This window comes from Physeter macrocephalus, chromosome 10 (assembly GCF_002837175.3).
Source record: "Physeter macrocephalus isolate SW-GA chromosome 10, ASM283717v5, whole genome shotgun sequence".
Classification (NCBI taxonomy): Eukaryota; Metazoa; Chordata; class Mammalia; order Artiodactyla; family Physeteridae; genus Physeter; species Physeter macrocephalus.
This window is the reverse complement of record NC_041223.1, coordinates 59479488-59503082: the sequence shown is the minus strand read 5'-3', so window position 1 is coordinate 59503082 and position 23595 is coordinate 59479488. Positions and strand designations below refer to the sequence as shown.

At 48.2% G+C, this 23595-nt stretch overlaps 1 protein-coding gene across 1 annotated transcript in view; it reads right to left on the bottom strand.

The window, feature by feature from the left end:
- The window catches only part of SIM1 (SIM bHLH transcription factor 1), a 67220-nt gene extending 44008 nt beyond the window's left edge, over positions 1-23212 (bottom strand). The window contains exons 1-9 of the mRNA XM_007117669.4: positions 23132-23212; positions 22031-22650; positions 12600-12682; positions 9101-9190; positions 8468-8576; positions 8258-8343; positions 7335-7534; positions 7012-7118; positions 6088-6235 (exon numbers count right to left, since the gene is read on the bottom strand). Of these exons, the coding sequence (XP_007117731.1) occupies positions 6088-6235; positions 7012-7118; positions 7335-7534; positions 8258-8343; positions 8468-8576; positions 9101-9190; positions 12600-12682; positions 22031-22205 (998 nt within the window). The 5' untranslated portion in view covers positions 22206-22650; positions 23132-23212. The remainder of the gene's footprint in view (positions 1-6087; positions 6236-7011; positions 7119-7334; positions 7535-8257; positions 8344-8467; positions 8577-9100; positions 9191-12599; positions 12683-22030; positions 22651-23131) is intronic.
- Between the last annotated feature and the right edge of the window lie 383 nt (positions 23213-23595).

Sequence of the window (23595 nt, the reverse complement as noted above, 5' to 3'; positions counted from 1 at the left end):
CATAGTTGTGAAGCAAAAACACAGAGGCAGCATTTTAATGTTCCATCATGAGACCAGATGAAAGCCTATCCAGAAGTTGGGTGGCCTAACACTACAGGCTTTACTCATTTAAAGCCATTCCTCTCTCCCAGACATTTTCTCCCTCACCATCACCATACAGAGAACTCGGGGATACAGTTGACATTCCAGGCTTTAACCCTGGCTTCACTACTTACTCAGCAGATCTGACCTCAGATTCCTCACCTAGAAAATGGGGAGCGTGATCCTGGCCCCAACCACTGTACAGAGATGTCAAAAGAGCAAATTAAGCAATGAATGTGGCAGCGCTTTAAAAGAAATATGTATTCAGCATGGAGGGAAAATGTTGAGTATAAATGAGAAATTCAAAACTAAATACAGATCATTTTGATTAAAAAAATTACAATTAGTGAAAAGTGTATGAAGGATAAGATTATTTAAGTGAGTACTGGTATTAGGTACTGTAAAACAGACTAAATGTCCAAGTCCTTTCCTTTAATAAAGTGATTTGGTAGTTATAAAATTATTATTAATTACTATTAATAGCTTTGGTTGTTATAAATTACTGTCTATACAAATGTGTTTTCAAGTTGTTTCTATGACCATTCAGTTACATAAAAGATCATTAGAAAAGGACAACAGGGGCTTTGATGTTCAATGTTATCCTAATAATAATTCAACACAATTAGGGATCAAACCTAATTTATGGGTATACATTGGTACATGATTATTATTTTTCATGATCAAAAACATTAAATCTATGCAATGAGTGCTCCATCGATCTGAGGCACGAGAATAAATTATTTCATATTTTGGTGTAGATTGCTAAGTCAAAATGTGCTTCATTTGACATTACTTGTAATAGAAAAGGGTGGTTTTGCTACAAAAGCCAGTAAAATGAATCCATTTTTATAACTACTCAAATTATTGGTCAAGTTTTTAAAAAGCATTTTCTAAAATTTCCTAGTAGTAATAGCAATAATATCATGGGACCTTTAAATTAATTAAATTTTTTTTTTAATTTAAGTGCTCAAATTAGCTCAGCACTATTAACACACTTGAAAGGCAAACTAATATGAGCATATTTTAATGTCTGCTGCTTTATGGTAAGGATACGTAAGGGTTTATATTCACAGAATATGTTAACACTTAAAAACCCTTTTTAATTGTGAGAACTACAGTGGTTTTATGCAAAGGAGAACAAAAATTATGGGACCTGCAATAATTACAGTGTAGACACCGTCTTTTTTTTTTTCTTTTCTATGAAGGAAGTATGTCTCCTTTGACATTTGCCCTAACTTTTCTACAAATTCAAAGGATTATTCAGTAGATAGCAAGTGTTATATAGACCACTAATGTAAATTGTCTCTACTTGTTCTGCTTTCTGTAACACTGAGATACAAACTGTTAAGACAGAAAATTACTTTCTTGTATATGTTCAGGGAATCACTCTAAAACAGCATGTGAGATTTCCACTGAAACACTGTTCGACTCTAAACTTAGGAAATAAACAGAGAAGGCTTCTTTACCAACAACAATAACAACAAAAAAATGGTTGAAGATATTAAATGTATCTGATTCCAAAATTACCAAATTACTCTGAAAATCTTCTCTCTTACTTTCCAAGCGAAATATCAGAATTGTATTAGCTTACAATTCTCATTAGAAGTCTAGTTTAAAATACACTAACATTTACTACTATAACCTACAGAAGTCCCCTCACAAAATATTGTCTATCAGTCATCCTAAATGAGGTCACGCATCAGTGAGTACTTGATGAATTTCAGTGGCGGATTGTCTTTAATGGCATCGGTAAACTAGATCTCATGTATATTTTTGCAACCCTCTACACACAGTAATTTGAACACTTAAAATGTGCCATAATAAATGTACAGTGGCTATGTAGCAGAATGTTATTTAAGGATGATGTATCATGATGTCTGTAGCTTACTTTAAGATGATTCAGTGGAGAAAAAAATGTACATACAAATAGACATACATATAGGAAGAGAGAGACAGAAAGCAAATATGGCTTGTATTATATATAGATGATGTGTATATGGATATTCATTGTACTATTCTTTCAACTTTTTTGTATGTTTGAAAAATTTACGTTTTAAATTTTTTAAAATGAGATTGTTACACCTTACTGGTTGATCCTTAAAAGTAGATTTAAAAAGTTTAATTTTTAAAACATAAAGAGAAGCAAGATTGTTTTTTCTAGAAATTACTTTTCACAGTTTATTGGGTGTTCCACATTTTCAATTTTCTTCACATTAAGTACTAATGTTTTCCATCTGAACTGGCTATGAATAACTAACACTACTAATTAAACAAACTCGAGGACATACAAATTCAAGAAAATTACTTTGGTTTTACACAGTATGCTCTTTTTCACTCTCCATACTTTCTGGACTTTCCCCACATTCACTGTTACTAGACACTAGCTCCATTCACTTCTCCTCTTGAAAATAATCAGGGAGCAGGGCCTGTCATACTTAACACTTATTTCAAACCCCACGGGCACTCAAAGTTTATAAGAAAGATTTTTTTTTTTTAAGCTAACAGGGTATGTGTGTCTTATAGAAAGTCACGAGCTGGTCAGCTTTTTTTTTTTTTCCTGTTTTGGGGTTTTTTTCGGTGGGGGGGGCGAGTTTTAATGAAGAGCTATACAAGCTTCAGGGAACCTCAAGGACCCAGAGAAAAACTAAGAAAAAATTTTAAATTTAATCATAATGCCTTCTCCCTTTCTTCTCCAGATTTCCAGAACACCAACATTTTGTACAGTGGTCAGACAAAAGCCAGTAAAAACACCACCTGCCTCTAAGATTCCTACAATCACTGTCACAGCCGCTTATTAAAACAAGGTTACTGAACATTTCTATTCATCATCGCTTTTGTTAGATAATAATGACTAATTTTTCTAGGTATATTTTAACTTCAACAATAAATTTACCACCAGGAAATTAGAAAAATGAGTTTCTGGGACAATGTATAGAATAGTGGGCCTGTGCCCTTTAAAATGGTCACTTTCATGAAAAACAAAAATGGCATGAGGAAATGTTCTAGCTCAAAGAGACTTAGAGAAACAGAAAGCTGAATGCAATGTGTGATCCTGGATTGGATCCTGGACCTTAAAAAAATAATAGAAGTTTTTCTACAAAGGACATTATTGAGACAACTGGAGAAATTTGAATAAGGTCTGTATATTGGATAATAGTATTGTATTTGTATTAAAGTTCTTGCTTTTCATAATTCTACTGTGGTTATATGAGTGAATGTCCTTGTTCTTAGGAAACACACACTTCAGCTTTTAGGGGTAAAAGAGCATGATGGCTGTACTTACTCTCAAATAGTTCATAAAAAGATAGTAATATTTGTGCATGTATATGTACATGTGTATATATTTGGAGGGGGAAAGGGAAGGAAGGGAGAGATTGGGAATGACAAAGCATAGTGGCAGAATGCTAACCACTGGTGAAAATCTGGGTGAAGGCTATACAGGAGTGCTTTATACTTTCTTACATCTTCTCCAAAAGTATAAAATTATTTCAAAATGAATTTTAAAAAAATACTTCAAATAAATTCCCAGATTTGCCCAATTAAAAAAAAAATGAGTTTCTGATGAATGTAGCTTCCACCAAAATGCCACACCTTCATTTGACCAATGACTACTTAAAATTCTCTCTACTTTCATGACATGAAAACCCCTTCACAAAGTATGCTATTAAACTGTCTAAATTTGGAAAACATCTGGCCTGTCAAGTTATTTGGAGGGTTTGTGGTTTTAAGTATATTGTTTGAGGTGGTGTATTTGGAAAGAATTCACTTATCATTCTCAGGCTTCATAGAGAACTAGCCCTGAAAACAAATGTATGTGGTAGTTCACTGCTACCATAGAGAATCAATAGCCATCTATTTAATTTGCTAAGACAATGTAAATTAGTAACTTCCAGCCAGATGTGTGATATACACATCAAACAAACTGCAACCTGTTCATTATGAAAATCTTGTCAACATACACAGAGCCACTTGATGACATTCCATCTAAGGCAGTTTCCACATTTGCAGCTATAAAAATTGTCCTAAGAATTTTTATACAAAGAATTGGAGCTGAGCCTCATAAAAGGGTAATCAATTTCAGCTTTTCATCTTGTGTGCTTCTGTGTGTTTATTTCTACTTTCATTCAGAGGTATAAAACATTCAGAAAAATGTGTGCGATGTTATTTTTCCCTCTGTAAATCATTTATCCTCATTACATCTTTTTAATCTGATGTAGAGTTGGGAGCCTAATCCTGCAGCTCTGAAGAAGTGTGTAGAGTGAAGAATGACAGAGTCAACAGAAGAAAGAAAGTACACTTATTCCCTGGAAAACAAAACAGAATATTTCAAAATGACTCTAAACATAAATTAGGTTTACCCATTGGGAGGTCTAACTTGCATTCTGATCATTTATATGGGGCTGTGTGACTATATACCCTCTGTTTGATAAAAAATGATTATAACCACAGGCACCCACCATAGAACAGAGTGTATGTATAATGCTCGTGATGTCTCAGACATATAAAGCACCTTCTTAAAGAATGTCCGTTTCCTTTCCATAGTGAGCAGACATAATTTTTTACTCTTTAATACTTCTTCTCCACAAAGTGGCTTATTTTATGAATTATGTTTTGCCATTTTCTCTTACGCTTATTTTAACAATATGAAAAACTGCATTAATAAAATAGATGGTTTTGTTTCATGGTACCCCAAATACTAATATGTTTTCTGCTCTCTGTTAAAATCCACAGCTCTCTTGCTATTACAAGAACCTAACAGTATTTGTTTTAATACCATTTACTAAAAGGAAAGAAATAAAAAGGTTCTTCTTAATAACCAGCTATTATTCTTGAATACTGAATCCTCATTTAAACCAAATTCATTTTCCAAGCCTACTGAATTAAATTTTCTTATTAAACAGGGCACAGAGTAAATAATCTTATTGCCAAGCATAATATTTCCAACTACTACATTTTTAATTTGTTAATTTAGAAGAACGTGAAATGAATCTACTCCTCATGGCCAATAGTACAGTCTGATTCCAAATAGCACCCTCTAACCAACTTCCTAATGTCAAAATAGCATTTCTCCTAAGTGCCCTGGTGTGTCAATGCTTCCAAAGTAAATAACTGCTGAGGTAACCTAAAATCACAAGAATTTCAACCCCTACCAAAAAGAAAAAAGAAAGAAAAAAAGGTAACTCTGCACACAAAAGGGTTCTTCATAAAGGCGTCAACCCCAAGCAATTTTATTTTCACAAACATTATAGAGAACGTGCTTTCTTCACTAGGGGCACACCAGGACACGTCGTGATCAGACTGCAGGGCCACACCGCTAACCAGAAATGATTATTGTTTCTAGAAAGAGTAAGGAGGCTCCAATGCAGCCACCGAGGCCGCCCAGCCAGCCGCGCCCGCAGGTGGCACCGCGAGGCCGGCTTCTCACGCAGCGAGGATGCTGCACTACAAGCCGGGCCTGGGCGACCTCCAAGACTTGCAGTCTTGGCTCAGGTCGGGTCCCTTTGCTTTCTGGAGGTTAAAGTTAGACCCTCCTGGTCACTTAAACCCCCTTTGTGGTTCAAGGAAGGAATCACTCTCTCAGAACTCTTAACTTTGATTGGAGACTCTGGTTAAAATTAAGAACTTCAAACCCAGCTTTGAAAAAGTGAAACAGATGTCCTGTTTATTAACTATAAACGGCTCCGTACGTGGGACCCTCCTCTCTCTCTCTCTTTCCTGCCGCATTGTTTTATTTAATGCAGAGTTAGATTAAAAGGTTAAAAGAGAGAGAGTAGAAAGCAAATATGGACTGTGGATGGGAAAAGTCCTAAATCTTTCTCTAGAACGTAAGAAAGTCTCTTCATAGCGGCGAAAGTGCTCGAGCTGCCCCTCAGCCAGCGCTCAGGGTCAAAACCGGCGTCCCCTGCGAACCCCAGTCTCGCCTAACCCGGCCGTGCCCACCACCTGCACCCTCGTGGAAACCAGGGTCGCCTGCAGTGGGCAAAGGGGTCCCAGACTTGCACTCACGTGAGGACATAGTTGACGCTGACGATACAGTGCGGCCTGGACGAGCGGCTGTTGTGCACGATGGTCGCATAGCTCTGCACCCACACCCAGCCGCCGTGCTTCGCCAGGAACCGGTAGTATTTGGTGGTCACCTGCCCCTTTACCAGCACTGATGGAGAGACACAAGGTAGCTGATGGTGAACGGACCCGCTCCTGAACCGGTCCAAATGTAATCCCTGGCGGTGGGAGGGCGGGTCCCCCGTGAGCCCTAATAACTGCTCCCAGGGCAGGAGGGAGAGACAACCAGAACGTTCCCGAATGAACCCACTGTCCTGTTCATTTGCATCGAGTGCTCCGGTCCCTCACGGTTAGCAAGGAGGGCAACACTTAAAGTTGGGGGATTCCCGGCACTCGGTGTTCTACCTACGGAAGGGAGGGTCTGGGCCGCTCAACTCCGATGCTCACGTTCCCCGTCTCGGAGATTAAACTCAAAGCAAAGCTGTATCCAAAGCTGAAGCGAGTCAACGCGCGTGAGCCAAGTGGCCGAGCCTCGGTTGCCGTTTCCATCTTGGTGGGGGAGGGGGGCGGCTATCAATAGGAGAACAAGACCCCTCCTGGGAGAACTTCACCCAGAAACTCAGAGGCTCTCCCTCGGCCTGTGTGAGGGCCCGCGGATGAGGAGGGAAATGAGGTGGGACCGGTGCTGGGGGCAGGCGCCCGCAGGGCCTCTCCTACCATCCCCCACCCCCCCCCCCACCGTCCTCCTGGGAGAACTTCACCCAGAAACTCAGAGGCTCTCCCTCGGCCTGTGTGAGGGCCCGCGGATGAGGAGGGAAATGAGGTGGGACCGGTGCTGGGGGCAGGCGCCCGCAGGGCCTCTCCTACCATCCCCCACCCCTCCCCCCACCGTCCTCTGCCCCCGGGCCGGGCAGCGTGGCGTCTTACGCAGGTGGTGGGCGCAGCGCAGGTGGAAGGTGTCGCAGCCGTGCACGTGGTGGTACAGGGTCTTCTCAATCAGGTCCTGAGGCTCGTACCCCGTCAGCTCCGCCACTCTGCGGAGAGCAACCCCGGCGGGATGAGCGCGGGCTGCTGGGCCGTCCCCACCCTCGACAGCCGCCTCAGCGCTGGGTGCCCACCCTCACTTCGCAGGTCCCCCGTCAGTCGCCTCATCTGCAAAATGGGCTCACAAGGTAGACGAGGAGCTCTCAGTGACTGAGCGGGGGCCGCCCTCCCTCTAGGGGTGACCCCTTCCCGCCCTGACCGCCCACCTGGAGTCAAGGAAGATGAGCTTCATGTCCAGGCTGGCACGGAACATGAACATGTTGCTGTGCAGCTTGATCTCCGTGACGGCGCTGGGAGGCAGCGAGTGGCCCACGGCCACCAGGCCCACGTTCTGGTAGCAGCCGTCGAAGGGGGACATGTCCAGGCTGTACTGGCGGATCTTCAGGTAGCCGCTGCAGTGAATGACCTGAGGCGGACGGCGAGGGCGGGAGACTCAGCCACAGCCAGGAAACATCCAAAAAGGGGGCGAAGGGACTGAAACATTTGGAGACTCTCCTCGGCCACAAACGCCTGTGGGCCACGCCCGCGCATTGAAGTGTCCAGAGTTATTGGGGCTCCAACGCGTCTCAAGGGAACGACTGTACTGCCCCAGTGAGCTCACCTGGGAGCTGAGGAAAATGCAGAGGCCTGAGCCCAGACAACCCTAATGCATCCGGATCGCGATCCAGGATCGCCCTGGAACCTGCATTCTGATCATGTTTAGTGCTTATTAAACAAGAAAAACTTGGATTCCAGCTAAAGCGCTGGTTCTTAACCTCTGGCAGGGGAGGGGGCAGAATCTGACGCTGTGAGTAAACGCTACGAATCCACCGAAGTGACCGACCGTTTCAGACGCTTTACACACCCCTAAGGCCCATTGCGTGCCCCAGGTTAAGACCCCCAGCGGCCAGGCAGCACCCGGACCCAGTGAGACGTACGCACTCTTAAAACGTAGTCCCCAGGTGCTAGCGAAGTTTAATGGCCCTGGCGGTGCGCCGGCGCCGTGACGCGTGCGGGGCACGGTGGTCCCGGCGGCCGGAACCTCCCTCCCACGCCGCCGCACGCGCCTCTGGTCCTGCCCCGTTCACCTGCACCAGGCTCGGTGGCCGCGGCCGCCACGGGGCGTGGATCTCCCCTCTCAGCCACGCACCTTGTAGCCGCCGCAGGTGAGGCCCGCGTTCCTCTTGGCCAAGACGCACTTCATCCTCAGGAAGAAGGAGCGCTCGATCTCGTACTCTGGAGAGAGGAGCGGAGGGAGGTGCAGGAAGTGAGGCCGGCGGCGCGGCGCCACGTCCCGGCCACGGCTAACGGAGGAAGAGCTGCGATGGGCCGGAGTGTCGCCGGCGCGCGTCCGCCTTACCCTGGACGAAGTGAGAGTGGTAGGGCTGGTGGGCCGTGAGCACCGCCGTCATCTCGTCGTGGTCCGCAGGGTGGATGTATTCGTAAATGCTGTTCCCGGTCAGCTCTACCTGTAAAGAGGGGGGTATCACCGTCTCCTCCGAGGAGGTGGGATGCCCCACGGAGGGGCTGGAAGATGGAGCCGGGGGTCTGCAGGGCTATGAGGACAGGAGCCACAGCTCTAGAGTCGGTCCTGAGTTCTAATTCCAGTTCTGCTGCCTGCTACCTATTGCAACCTATCTAAGCCTCAGTTTCCTTATCTATGCGAGGAAAGAATAATCATAGTAATTGAAGTAGTAATAGTAGTAGCTTCCCGGCAATGTTCTGGTGAAGACATGACGACATGAGTATATAACCACCTCCCATGGTCTTTGGCTTATGGTAGCAGCTCAAAAAGGTAGCCATTGTTTGGGCTTGGGGTGGATGCTAAAGGATAAGTAGAGGAACAGGGAGATCCAGACCTCCTGCCAGCTGAGATGTTTCCAGTCCCAGAAACACATATAAAAGCTTTGGGAAAGCCCCACCCCGACCCTACCTCCAGCCTCCAGCCCTGGCTGTAAACATTGAAGGCCGGAGGTGTGGACCACTCACCTACCTGAGAAAGACCCAGGTGGACTGAGGCTGTCTCCGAGATGTACATGATCTTCCCATCTGGGGCCACCACAAAGATGAAGCCATCCAAGGTCTGGGGAGACAGAAACCGTTGAATGGAGAGCCCTCTGGGCCATCGAGAGAAATTGGCGGGGGGAGGTACAGAAGTTAGAGATGTTCTGCCAGAAGTGCAGAGTGATGGAGTAGACAGGGCCTGGCAGGAAATAGGGCAAAGAAAAGCAGCCACAAGAGTCTCTCTTTTGTTCATTCCAAAATTGTAAGCATGGGACATGCGGCACCCTAGGAGAGACTCTAGGAAGTGGTGGACAAGGCTACTGCCCTCCAAGACTGAGGATTCACCAAAATGGACAAAGCAGACATATCTGGAACATACACAAACATTCTGGGGGGAAAAAAATCACAGCCTGTGATAAGAGGTGGGTTAGGTTCTTGGGGTGATGGTCACTGAGCAAAGCAGAAGTTTCCTGCGTCAGTCTTGGAGAGTTTCATAGTGGGACATTCTATCATGGAAAGAGTGCTAGTAGGATCTGGGAAATAGTAGGCACTGGGAGACGTGGAAGGGCTGGCAGTTTGAAAAATTTGTAGATAGAAGGCAGCTGGCCAGTGGCTCTGGAAAGAGTCTAGGAGAGGGGGATTTAGGAGATGGGAGGCTTTCCCGGCAGCAAGTCCATAGAGTAGTGCTACAGTGTGTATGTGTGTGTTTACATTGATGCATCAAACTGGCAGGCTCTCCATGAAGAAAAGTCTTAGATTTTCACTGTTCCTTTATCTCTGTGAATGAGGCTTCAGTCCAGGCAGTGAAGCATAAGGATGAGTCAGATCCTGCTCTCAAAGATCTGGAAGTGCAAAAGGGACAACTGGCCTAAAGACAGATATAATGAACATACAGCTGAATAGACAGTGCTGTGAGGGCCTGGAGACTGAGTGGCCAGAGGCCTAGGGGAGAGAACCAGAGTGGCTTTAGGAGAGCTGTTTGAGCAGAGCCTTGAAAAGGAAGCCTGAACCTGAGAAGGGAGGAAGGGCGTCCTAGGCAGAAGGAATGGCAAATGGAAAGCAGGGACTGGGGGTGGAGGGTGGAGCTGGTGTGTTCAGGTTTGATGAGTTTGGTGTACCAGAGGTGAGGCTGAGGGACTACACTGGTGCTGGATTTTTGGAGAGTTTGAGATGTCAGTCTGTGGAATTTGGAGATGCTCCTGCAGGCATCAGATTCCAACAGAGGTTTCTAAGCAGGGAAATAGCATGCTTAGATGTGGTGTTTTGTTTTGTTTTGTTTTTCTCCTGGCAGAATGTGGACAGTGATCTATAGGAGGAAAGAGTGGAAATGAGTAGATCAGAGATGGTCAAAGCTGAACTTGGGTGGTCACAAGGAAGCCGAGGTGGGGGAAGAGTCTAAGTCAAAGGTGGTTCTGGCTGTTGTGGAATTTGTGGTGGCAGTAAGAGAAGCTGAGACTGGCTTCAAGATCATTGAAAATTTAGGGAGGCTTGGTGAGTTTTTGTATCAGTGGAAGTCTGGAAGAAGGAGATAATGAATTCTTGTCTTAGGTATGCTAAACTTCAGGTATATGCAGATTTCCGTTTGGATGTGTCCAGTTGGCAGTAGGAAATAAAGGTCTGGCTCTCAGGAGGGGTGACTAGACAAGACAAGAAACCAGTGGGGTCATGCAAATGAGAGGAAAGGAGTTGAAGTGGTGGTGCTGGTTGAGGTTGAGATAACCCAGGAAGCCTTGAAGCTGTGAGAGGAGAAACAGAGCTGGAACCTTGGGGGGAATGCCAGCATTTACAACCAGACAGTAGTGGGAAAACCTAGAAGAGCAGGCAGAGAGGGAGAAGAATCCAGGAAATTGTGCTACTTTAGAGACCCAGGGAGAGGCAGAATGTCAAGTAAGCAGTGTCACCTCCATCCAGTCTTTGCCCAAATGTCACCTTCCCAGTGAGGTCCTCTGCAACCGTCCCCATTTAAAATGGCACCACTCAAACACAGCTCGCCTCCTTCACCTTCTTCTCTTTCTCCGTGGCACCTACGCCACCTGTCATACCATGCTGTGCACCTGTGTGGGTTTGCAAGGCTGCTCTCCTTAGAATGTCAGCTCCATGAGGGCAGGGCTTTCTGTCTGGCATACAGTTGGGCCTCCTATGTGTGTGGAATGAACAAGGTCAGGTGTGATAAGAGATGAGCATCTTATGCTGGATATCAAAATACTGTGAAGCCTGTGCAGAGCACACCAGCTGTGAGAGATGCCAGAGTGCAAGCGGTGTGGGAGTGAGGGGGGCACAGTAAGCAATGGAAATTGGGAGGATCATTAAGTCCTACAAGGAGCTTGGGGTGAACACTAGGAAAAAGACTGGGCAAGAACTAGAAGGGGTGAGGGACTGTTTGGGTTTTGCTCTCTTGTTTACGTTGATGAGGAAAGTTAGCTGGGAATATGGAGAGCTTTGGGTGGGGGTCAGTTGTTGAGAGACAACCGATGAAAGACAACTTTCTCTCCCCTGAGAAAGGGGAGAGACAGAATCTTTTCAGTTAAATTCGGAGGTGTGGAGGCCAGGCCTGGGAGGGAACGCTCACACAGGGCCTCTCTTTGCTCTATGAAACGAAAATCTCTTCTGGCCTCTGGGATTGAAGGAGGCACAGGGTAGTGATGGGACGGGAAAGGCCGCGGCACTCCTGCTGTGAGATGCTGCTCAGGCCTGGTCCATGAGGGAGAACCCGCTCAGAGGCCCCAGTCCGATGCTGCTCGGGTTTGAGGCTCCCACGGGAGGAGCCCGTGGTGGACTTGCATAATAAGAATAAGGGGGTGCAGGGTGGGATAAAAGTGTCAAGCCTAAAAATGCCCCCGGGAGTTTTACTATTTTAAATATTTGCTAGGCGACTTACGCGGGCAACGGGCAATTTAAAACAGTGTACACTGCAAACAGCGCGGTAATGGGCGCCACCACACTGGATAAACTCATTACTCAGGGAGGTGTATGTGTGTACGCGCGAGGGTCCGCACACGGCCCGGGCAGGCCTGGGGTGAGGGCGCGTGGAGAGAGAGGAGGGATCCCGGAGGCTACAGGGAGGAGGTGAAACGAGTTGCGGACGCAGCTGGATCCGGGACGTGCGGACTTAAAGCCCTGACGGGCATTTCTACCAGATTCCCGTTATTTCCTGGATAAATTCTTCATTTGGGACGGTTTTGCGGCTCGGCCTCCGGTCCCCTCTGCTGAATGGCGTCAGATGGCGCCCCCTCCCTCCGTTCAGCCGTCCTGATTCGGGCCTTACCGGGCTCCCTTCCACACCCAACGCGCCGACTGTCACCTGAGAGGCGCCTTCCACACCCAGCGAGGTTAAGAGCTAAACATTTTAACTCTACAAGGAGTCGTAGGGGCTGCGAAACGGCCACCTTCGGACGGGATCCCATTTTCCGGGAAACAAGAATCCTGGCTCGGGGACCGGCACCCGGGCCCTCGAAGCACGTGCGCCGCCGGGAGGCCCAAGTCAGTACCTGGAGCAGGTGGGAGCCCAGTTCGCGGCCTACGTTGTCCAGGGGGCTGGTCCTGCTCGAGTGGCCCCACGCTTCGCCGAGCCCTGTGGAGACACAGAGACACCCTTAAAAGACGCACTCCGACCCGGCTGGCGGTTTGAGACTAGTTTCGCGGTTTTGTCACCCAGGCAAGCTTGCACACACGACCCGATACCACCCGGGCTCCCTCCCCACCTAGACCGCAGGGACGCGAGAGTGTAAATGACGGCTCTGCCCGCTCATCTTCTAACGGGTTTAACAGAAGTGAGACTCTATCTCGCTCTGCTCGACCAGCCTGGGCTTCTCAGGAAGGGCAGAGTCCTGGCTGAGCGCCCCTACCCCGCCCCGCCCCGGGGAGGACCACAAGTGGCCGAGTTTGGGGACAGTCTGTGCCCAGAAGGGGCCCCGACACCGCCCCAGAGCGATGACTTTGGCGTAGTTTCACTAGTGTGCTTAGACGGGCGAGGGACACTATTTCCCACCCCAAGTTTCATCACCCTTATCAAGAGGCCGAGGGTGTCCACACAGCCAGCGAATACCTCTGCCCGCCGGGAACGACCTGAGACAGCGGAGCCAAGTCCAGCTCGTCCTGGTGGGCTTTCTGATTGGCTGCGGGGCTCTCCAGCCATTTTCCTTCCCCGGCCTCTGACTTTAATCCCCTTCGGAAAAATCCGTTTGCTTGCGGATGGCTTCCAGAAACCAGCTGCCCTCCACAGTCCTGCCTCTCTCTGCCTTGCCTTTCCACGTCCTAACCTCAGCTCCCTCCCCACTCCAAGAAAAAGCTCTCTGAAAGTCACTTATTTTCAGGTGCTAACACCGTCTTACAATATTTTCGTTCCCTTTTGGACGTAGAGAATCATTCCTCTTCTCTACTTCCCAGGTATCATCTATTAACAAAGACTGCCCCTTCCTCTCCTTGATGCTACCACGTTAAGATCTTTCCAGGCTTTGCCACAAATCATTTCTCCGGTGATGCCTAAAAACTAAAACTCCCTGTATGCCCGTGACTGATTTTTTTTTTAATTAATACGGAGTCTGCTATAGTACCTGTTTTCAGGAAGAAAATGAAAAATAAGGCAGAAGAAACTTGCCAAGACCGAGGTTACACTACTTATGGGAAATATCTTTTAACAATGTTGCTGCTGAAATTAGTGTAACTAGGTAGTTAAATTCTTTTGTGCTTACACGATTAAACAAGGTTAAACGTGACAAAAAATGGGGGGGGGGTGATTTACTGATTTACTGCATTACGGGACAAATCACTATGAAGCACCCAATGACAAACACTCGCATTGTAATATGGGGGTGGAGGCGGATCTTTCAGAATAAAACATGGAGTTGGACTCCTGAAATGTGTTGGCCAGGAGCTGCTTCCGAAGCTAGCGATCAAAACCCTGGTAACGAGTAACCGTGAGCGCCCCTTAAGCTCGAATCGGGTCTTTCTGGGTGTTTGCACATTTAAATAAATCTAACGATCTCCCCACAGCTCTGCAAACACTGATGTTCCCCGCCCCCCACCCCCTCGCCCGGACTCCTCTCCCTCCCTCGCGTCTCGGCAACCCCTCCTGATTCGTTAGCCCGCCCCAGTTTTCCTCCCCAGAGTGACTCCACTGCCCGGATCCCTGTGGTCCTCCTGGACCGTGCGGGAGGTCCTCCGCCACAGCCGCCTGTACACACCCCTTCGCCTTGTCACCTTCCCTTCGCTCCTCCCGTCTCAGTCAAGCTATCCTCCTTGGTTTCTGGCACGACCTGTTCATGTTTTCATCCCGGATCACACCTACACACCCAGAAGAAGTGGGGGGAGGGGTTAGCCGGGGAGGCCGCACGGGGAAAGGGGAAAGGATCTTGCTGGGAGAGCCCGGGACCAGCATGGCGCTGACCCTTGGACGCCGCGGGCCCAGCCGAGGCCTGAAAGCCCAAAGCTTCGCTGGGGCGAGGGGCCGGGCGCTCGGGCGTGCAGGGAGCTGGTCGCGGCCGCCTTGTGTCTGGAATCCCGTCTTCCTCAGCTCCCGGAAGAGTGCGAAGCCTGCGCCTGCAGCCAACACAGGTCTTTATTCTAAAATTATGAAGGTTCCCCCACAGCGGCTGGGGACGCCGGGGAGCCGCCTCCCGACCCGAATCATCTGAAAATCCCCCGAGCTGGGCTCAGGGTTAAGTACTGGTTCCGAACTCCCGGCGCCAGCCTTGGCTGGTTGTGGTCTCGGGCTGCGGCCTCATTAGTAGGCGCCTACGAGGGAAAAATAAGACTTACCGGCAGGTTAATAAGCAGCCGGGCCGGGCGCAGGGTGACAGGGGCCTCCGTCGCCCTTTCCTGTACCCCGCCCTCACACACACCCCCACTACCACACCTTTTAAGGAACCTTTTGCTTTCACCGAGCATCGCCTTCTCTTCTGTTCCCGGTTGAAAGCTCCGTCACACGGTTATGCCTGGGTTAATGTTTTATAAGGGACTGGCTGCCCTCGTCTACCTGCCGAGCTTTCCTGACCTAATATCAGGGCTGAGCTCTCCAGTCAGCCTGCCCAGGAACCTTCGAAGTCCTGCTCATGGGTTTCACCTCCCGAAAAGCCCGCAGTGGGCTAGAGACCCCTCTCCCTGGACCCCCTCACCTTCTGCCTGCAGTGACGCGCTCCCGCACCCCATTTCAGTTGGCGAGGGGGGTAAGCTGAGATTTCGTTTCTGCACTTGACCTACCGCAGAAAATTCGCAAATCCTTTGATTGTCTGTTTAAAATGAGGAGGAAACCAACTCCCTTTGCGGCAGGATTACAGGGGGAACAAGATCTAAAGATTCTCTTGTAATTCGGTGAGGCCGAGAGAACGGGGTTTTGCAAAGGAGAAAAGGAGCTCTGGGAGGGAGGCGATAACTAAATCGGGTTTTAGACGAAAGGATTTTTCCCAGCTAAAGTGGCCAAAGACAAAAGAAAACATAATCTATTTTGGAAGATTTCCAAGATATGCCACATTAACCTTAGCAGATAAATTTTGCTTCTCCCCGCCCCCCTCTTCCCTTAAAGTCTGGTTTATCATTTTTACATAAGTAGTATCAGAAGGGATGTATCTATCATGGATCTAAAGGGCTAGCTCACATTTCACGTGAAACCCCGGGCGAAGTTTCACTGTTGCTTTACCCTCAGTGCTCGGTTGAGCCATTTCCATTTAAATACCCCCTGACCCAAGGATTACCTCAATGGACTGACTGCACGGGTTTTGTAATTTCCTGAAAATGAGATTTCGATTTATAAAACAAGAAACCAATTAGTAACCAAATGAGGCGAAGTAGATCCACTAAAATTGACCTAATCCCACAGGCACAATTTAGGCCCGTTCTTGGCGAATGAATGATGAGCCCCAGTCTAGCGTGAGCTCAAAGCATCATCCAGCTGTGTTATTGCAAGCAGCAAAAATAAATTGATCGAGCTTTTCCTTCGGAATGAATTTCATACCCTTGACAAAATGTAGATTACAGACCTGGCATCATTGCCTCCTTCACTCAGACAGGAAGAGGAGGAGGAGAGCTTGTTCTACTGTTCTTTTTTTTTTTTCCTCCTTTAATAAATAAACACTATACGTGAACAGAAAGGTGTCCTCCTTGTTGTCGTTCCTGGGAACCTTCTCTTGGATGGATCGCGATGTGCCCTTTAGCCAGTATGGGGTTGCTGGGGGAGCTGTCCCATGAACCTGGCGACAACTTGGTGACTGACACGGGCAAAGCCCTCCGAGACCGCGCTCCTAACTTCGGGGGGCGGGGGGACTTGTCTCAGCCACCTGGTTTTTTCACAGGGCCTGCGCGTCCTCACTGAGAGCTCACTGTCCAAACCTCCCCGCCCACAAGCAAGCGGCCTTCGTGTTAGGGATCCGGGAGCCTCGGTGGCTGGGCTCCTTGGGGAAGGTCGGCCGCGCTTAGCCGAGGCCGAGCGCCTGGAGCGGTCACTGGGCAGGAGGCCGCTTCGCGCACCGAGGCGCACCCACGCCTACCTTGGACGGCCGGCGCGGCCTTCTGGGCCACCTGGCGGGTGTGGCCGACCTTCCGAGGGCGTCGGTGGCCGCGCGGGGCCGGGCTTTATCCCGTGCTGCGGCCTGGCCCCCACCGTGCGTGTGTACCCTGCCCTCCCCCGCCTGCCTCTGAGACACCCCCCTCCAGCCGCGCCGGGGAGGGGGCAGGCGGGGGATCCACTGAAGTTAGTGTGAATTTGGGGTGGAGACCGACGGTCGCAGCGCTGACTCTCTCTCTGCGCCCTCGTGGTGCTCCGGCCCCGAAGCTAGGGCTTCCCGGGCGGGGCCTAGGCCCGAGAGAACAGGAACTGCAGGAACGAGGGACAGGCAAGGTTCGGCCAGGTCCCAACTAACCCGTGGGACGAACACGCATGAGGGGTTGACGGTAGTGCTGCGAGGCGGCTGAGAGCGTCAGGCGGTGTCTACTCAAGACTCCGGGCCTTCGAGGGTAGCCTGGCGGGGCGTCCGAAGGCCGGCGCGGGCGAGGCGGACGGGTCTGCCCAGCGGCGCGGGCCTATCCCGCTTTTGTTCCACGAGGCGGTCGGGACTCGACAGACGCACGGCGGCCCCTCGGGAGGGATCTTGGCTTAAGTTTTAGACGAGGACCGGGCCTCGGGGCCGTGGCCCGCGCAGCACGAGGGACGGCGGGCGCACGGGCGCAGAGGCCCTCGCGGCCCGGGAGGGCAGAGACCTGGGCGCGCGCAGGGAGTGACGAGACACCGTGAGGAGGCCGCGAGCAGGCTCACCCTCGGCTGCGGCCCCGCGGGGGAAGGCGGGCGGGTCGCGGGCCACCACCGCGTGGAGAGAATGGGCCGCACGGCGCCCACCTGGCCGGCCGGCCGCGGCCTCCATGCTTCTCCCCTCTGCGTGCTGCGGGCCCTGCGGGAGGCGCGGCGGGAGCTTCGACGAGGTCGCTGTCCCTGGGCGGGTCCGAGCCACCGAGGTCGAGTGACTCCGCGCAGGAGCCGCCTGCCCGAGGGCGCTACCCTAGGAAGAAGCTTTGCTCCTCAATTTTCAGACACTGTTTTAGTGTTTTCTGATTCGCAGGCCCACTGCGAAATAATTGAGGATTCCCCGTCCCCACGAAAAATTTAAAATCCCGTGGATCAGAGACTGGCACTGGGTGAACAGCTAAAATCATAAGGTTTTAGTTGGGTCTAAACCTCATTCTCTTGAGAAATACCTGAGCCGACAGATAGATAGAGAAATGGGGAGAGAATCCATAGGTTCGAATTCTGTGTCCACGTTTGTAACAGCAAAAGCTGGACGCTGCCAGGATCTCCCCAGAATTGAAAAATAACTCCCCTAGAAATCGGATTTGTCCTCTGGAAGTTTAACCTGATTTTAGCTTCAGACGGGTGATTGTACCCTGCCATATCTTATCATACCCTGTTTCTGTAGTTTCGTTGCTGTTGTTGTTGTTATTGGTTTTATTGGTGATCATTCCCTTTTCAAAAAAAGTACTTTTTCCGTTGATCTGATCTATAATTTCTAGCACATAAATCTGCCTTGCAAATGCTCTGCACGGAGTTTAGTTCTGCACTCTACATTTTAAGTCAACACCAAAACTGGAATTAAAGAGAGAAAACCAGCGTGGAGCGTAAATTGTGCTTGAAGGCGTTTAAATGAGAAAAACTTCTGTAAGAAAATAAACATGGAAACCTAATGCTCAATCATTTCCCCAAGCAGCAAGAAAAACAGCTTTAAATCACCCATCCACGTGGGAAATGGGACCTCTTTTTCCCTTTCAGTTCTTGGCCTCAAAAAAATATAAGGCGATTAAAGATTTCAATCTTGAGGTGACTATTACAGAAAGTGTCTGTGGAGGTTTGTTTAACCATCCTTGTCCTTCCAGCCTTTGTAGAAACTCTCTTTCCTACACAGCTACTAATTTCAACTCTGTGATTATTTTTATTTTCCCAAGACACCTTGACAATGAAATAGTAGTGATGTTACCAAGATTCTGAATGGCCATAGATTTGAAAACATCTGATCCTTTCAAAGGTTATTCTGCAAGCCACTACGCCCCCAGTCAAAACTATATTATATCTAAATAACAAATGTATATTTTTAGTTGAATTTATCCTTTTTTGCATACAAATAAAGTCACATCATCTCTTTTTTTATCCTGCCTTTTTGGTTTTGATAACACTAAAGACATACATATCTAGATGTGCCAATTTTTTCCTTGCAAGGCTATTTTAGAATAGAATATGTTACCACTTGGGAGATATGCAGTTCTAATGATTTCTAATGACAGCAATTGTACCAGAATTTTTGTTTTTACTATGAAATCTCCAATCTAATGCTTTATTCTTAATTATTCCGAGCACCCATAGCCCATTCATCTGTTCCCTCTCTCTCTCTCTCATTTTTCCCTCAACAGCTCAATTTTATCTACTCAGATAAATAAAAGCTGAAGTTTGCTCCCAGACAAGGAATCTGCTATCCTGGGGCGGGGGGGAAACTGTATTCAGCAAATGAGGGGGGAGAAAATTAAGGATTTTAAATTTTTTTCACATATAAGTATGGAAAGATTTCTGTTTTAGGTCTTTTAGAATTACAGGGTATTAAAAATAAAATGTAATATGAGCAAAAACAGTGGAGTTTTACAGTCATTTTTGTGCCTGTAACTAAGATGTCACCAGATTTAGAAGTATTTTAGATTATATACCTTGTTTAGTCCATGTTACATATGATAGCAGGCTTACCATGATGAAATAGCTACTTTCATCCCACCCTTAAAATTTTACTGAAGACCTACTATGTGCTAAGATGGTGTTAAGACATATGAAAATGAACTTCATTTCAAACAAATTCTTTCCCATTTCTCAGCACTAAAAAAGTTTACCCCCAAATAAAGTGCTCAGTTTCCCCCGCTGCCATGGACCCACTCTTGTCCCCCCTCCTGCCCTCAGTCAACAGCTGAACCCAAATTTCGCACCCTCTGCAGGTTGTGCTTGGTTCTGCGGGCTTGTGATTATTTCACTCCTTTTGAAAGCTGTTGGTTTTACTGTTTGTTGCTGTTGTCCCTTAATATTTTAAAGGGCTGTGTCTGGGGTTTTGGACTTTTGAAGCTAATCTATCCTCAAAATTAAAACCTCATCCCTAGGAACCAGCTGTCCGGATGACCCTGTCTAACTCACCCGGTGGAGGCTACGGGTGAGTTATGAGCTCAACAGTAGCTGGGGAAATAAATGATGTGCCCAGAGTTCACACATCGTCCATCCCCTCCTCCCCATAAACCCACACGCATCCACAGAAGAAGGGAGAGGAAGGAGGGGCCCCGGGCCCAGAGCTCCCAAGGAAGGTGAGTGGGGCTGCAGAAAGCACAGTCGCCTTTAAAGTAGCCACAGGGGACCGGCCTGGCCACCAAGGGGATTCCAGCCGGAGTCTTCACCGGTGCTCTTTTTAAAAATAACGAGAGGTTGGCTAAGAGAGTTTACTTTTCCTATTTATTTATCACGCAATTTATAATTTGTGGGGTTAGCACTTAATTAAACAAGAAATTTTGCTCTCTTTAAAACAAAACCAAAACAACGAGAACCAGCCCGATTCCCTCCGGCCGCGCCTGCCCGGGGTCTGCACGACACAAACGAGGCCCTGGCCTGGCGACTCCCCGGGCGCTCTGTCCCTCTCTGTGCCCGCCGGGGAAGCCGACCCTCTATTCTCTTCCTCCGCGATTACTCGCAGCCTCACAAGCAGCACCATATGCTTCTTCTGATCAAACAGCGAGCGACATCGGCACCGATAATTGACGAGACCCGCTAGAAATCACGCAGAAAGGGAGCCCACTGAGACTGCAGGGGCTGACAAATCACTGCTAATAATCCTGTTAGGAACAGAGCGGCCAGCGGAGTTCGCAATAGCTTTATTTTTATAAAGTAGGCGCTGACAGTATAAAGACAACGAGATCTCTTTTTTAAACAGAAGGCAATGTAGCATAATAGTAATTTTCCCACCAGCAATTCTCAGCACAGTTTGAATGGGAAATATGGTTTTTAATATATGTTCCCCCTCCTTTTTTTCCTTCTCTTTTTAAAAACTTTTCAGGTATGTTAGGTTTTGATTCCTCTCTTCCTGTGGTTTCGAGCCTCAGATGAGATTGTTCAAGGAACTGCTTTAAGACAAAATGACCATACTACTGTTTATAGTTTTGGGGTAAAACCGAACTATAATTTGAAAGTTTTCCTTTAGTGCCCCTGACTAATCTGGGGGCATGTTTTGCAAGATTCTGATTCAGATAATAACTTTTAGTCAAGATGAAGCAAAGTGAAACTCAAAGACCAATAATGATTATTCCCCCCCCCTCATTTCCTTAAAAGAAAACAACAAACTCCGAACATCCAAAATCAACAATAACATAAACCTCTCTTTGTCACATAAGAAGTTCTGGTTTGTAAGTACACAGGGTTCCTTCTCTTGAATTTTTGTTTGTTTAGTATTCTCTACATTTCCAAATCCTCCTCTCCCAGCAAAGACATATCTAAAATAGTTTAAAAAATCTGTTTATGTGTTATTTGAATGTGGGTAAAGGAAAGGATGGGGAAATAGAAGAGTCCTTCCCCTAGGGAGTATAAATGGTTTTATACAGGACAGTGTTCTATCAAGGCTACTGTGTCCTCACACAATGAATCTTGATAATCTAAATACACATTTTAAACCATGTCAAAAGCTCAGCTATTCTAACTTCTAGGCCTTATGAGACAATTTTCCCAGGGATCCATTTGCCAACCTACCACCTAGAAGATATTTTCTAAGCGGGCTAGCGATCTTAATACAATCTTATATCTTAGAGAAAATATCAAGCCCAGTGTTGCAAATCACCAAGTCCCAGAGTTAGTTTCAGAATCTGTGAACATCTCAACAACTCAGAATAAATTTGCTAGAAGCAGTCAAGAGACTGGGTAAATTCAGGACATATTTGTTCATGAATATGCCTGCTCCTCATCTGCAGGATTACTGACGTATAGAGAAATTATTATCTGCCTTAGCTAGCTCCATGTACATGGGTGTATCTAGACATAACAAAAATACAAGAAGTTAGAGATGTTCCTGCTCTCTGCTAGATACAATTCTAACAAGAGGAATAAAAAAAGAAAGTCATCTTTGGATTAGTAGTACTTTCAACTGAGCTCAGTATCTAAGTGTTGACAAAAGCACTGTTGAGCTGCTTCCCAATCAAACATATCTGATGGACTGAAGTGAAAGTATTAATGGGGAAGTAGAAAGAGCCACGGAAAGGCAACAGAAATTCTAAATGCAGAGAGGTCCTTAGTTAAGTAGCCATGCTAAACTTCCCTTCGTAGAGAGTGTGTGTAAGTATGAATGTACTTCTCTGCCCAGTGGCGTAGGCTCATTCACTGGCAGATCCCGTGCCCCTTCTGCCTTTGAAATTCCATCTGGGCAAAGTCACTTACCTTCTGGGAACACTACTCTCATTTTGAGATAGCTGGTGGTGAGCCTGATTATGGATGCTTTGTCCAGCTGCGAGGTGATAGCCGAGGGCAAAGGCAGTAATTTGGCCAGTTCATAAAATTCACTGTTTTCCTTCTCCCTCCTAGTCCGGGCAGCATTTTTGGACTTCTCTTTCATCGTGTCTCGTTCCCCCTTTCTTCTTACAACATAAGTTCCACAGATTCATCCAAAACCAAAAATAAACTTTCAATTAGAGATCATATTTGGCAAAAATATAAAGCATACTTTGCATGACAAGACTGAAGTCTTTGCTTCAGTGTTTTGATGGCAGTGAAAGACCAACGCGGAGAACAGAAAATTTTCTCTTTAAAAATATGGGATTCGAGTAGAGGAAAGTTGCTGCTCCACCGCAGGCGATCTGGGCAATCCTAGGAGTCGCTGGGTATCAAATGCCGGCGGGACCTCCGAGGAGCTAGCCTTTTCTTCGGTTCCGTGCTGCGAACCCCGGTTCTCGGGAAATCGACATAATAATCTCCGACGTTTGCTTTCAGTCCCGCGGTCCTTGGGGTGGCTCCGAGCCGCTTTGGGAAGAACAGGAATGCCGGACAACTCTTTCAGGCCACTGTGAAGACAACAGCATCAGACCGTAAGAGATCTGCGGCTCCACAATCACTCGCGCGCTCGCCCCAATTCTGAAAAATGGCCGGGAAGGGCCTCAGCGCGCCTCAGCTTTCCTCGCCGGGCCCAGTGTTTTGGTTGGTTGGTTGGTTAAGATTTGGAGAAATCAGCAGCGAGACTGAGTCCCCTGCAAATAACGCTCCCATTCTCTCACCCCCGTCAGACACATTCTCCAGCCCCCTGGGAAATTAATTGCCCAAACATCAAAACGCAGATTTTGCAAGACCCTTAGGAGCCCCTCAGCCGCCGGTCCCCGTGCCCCCGCCCAGGCCAGGCGCAAGTCCCAGGAAGGCAGGTTTCCGCAAATCGCAATTCCTCCACAGCGCTCGGACACCTTTCCGTCCCCCCACTTTGGCAGGTCCGGAACTTGTGGCTCTCTAACTTGGGTCTCAAGTCTCGGGGATTCCTCAAAATGTAGCACTTACACATAAAGTCCCTCAGGACTGCCGAGGAGGCGACCCACCGCTCTCCCTGCCCAGCAGGGGCGGCAACACGCCGGGCACGGCTGCGCCAGGTTAACAGGTGGCACATTCGCGACAGCCCCTCGCAGGCACCGGGGGGCGGGAGGCGCCCGGCCTCTCCCCCTCCGCCGTAGAGCTGCGGGCGCCGATGGGCGGGCACAGGGCGTGTTCCGCTTCACCTACCTTCAGTCCCCGCTGGCAGCAAAGCGTGCGGAGGCGCCCACCTCTTAATAGTACTCATGCCTACCGTCCAACTAAGCCTCTCCGCGGGCCTCTCTGCTTCCCACCCGCAGAGAGAAGAGCGTGCCCTGGCTCTTTCTTCTTTTCTTGGTCATGAATTGGGGGAGGGGTGCGTGGCAGAAGGAGGGGGATGCGGGCTTTGGGACGGGTGAGGTGGTTTTAGAATCCTCCTCCTCGGTAGTTGCTAC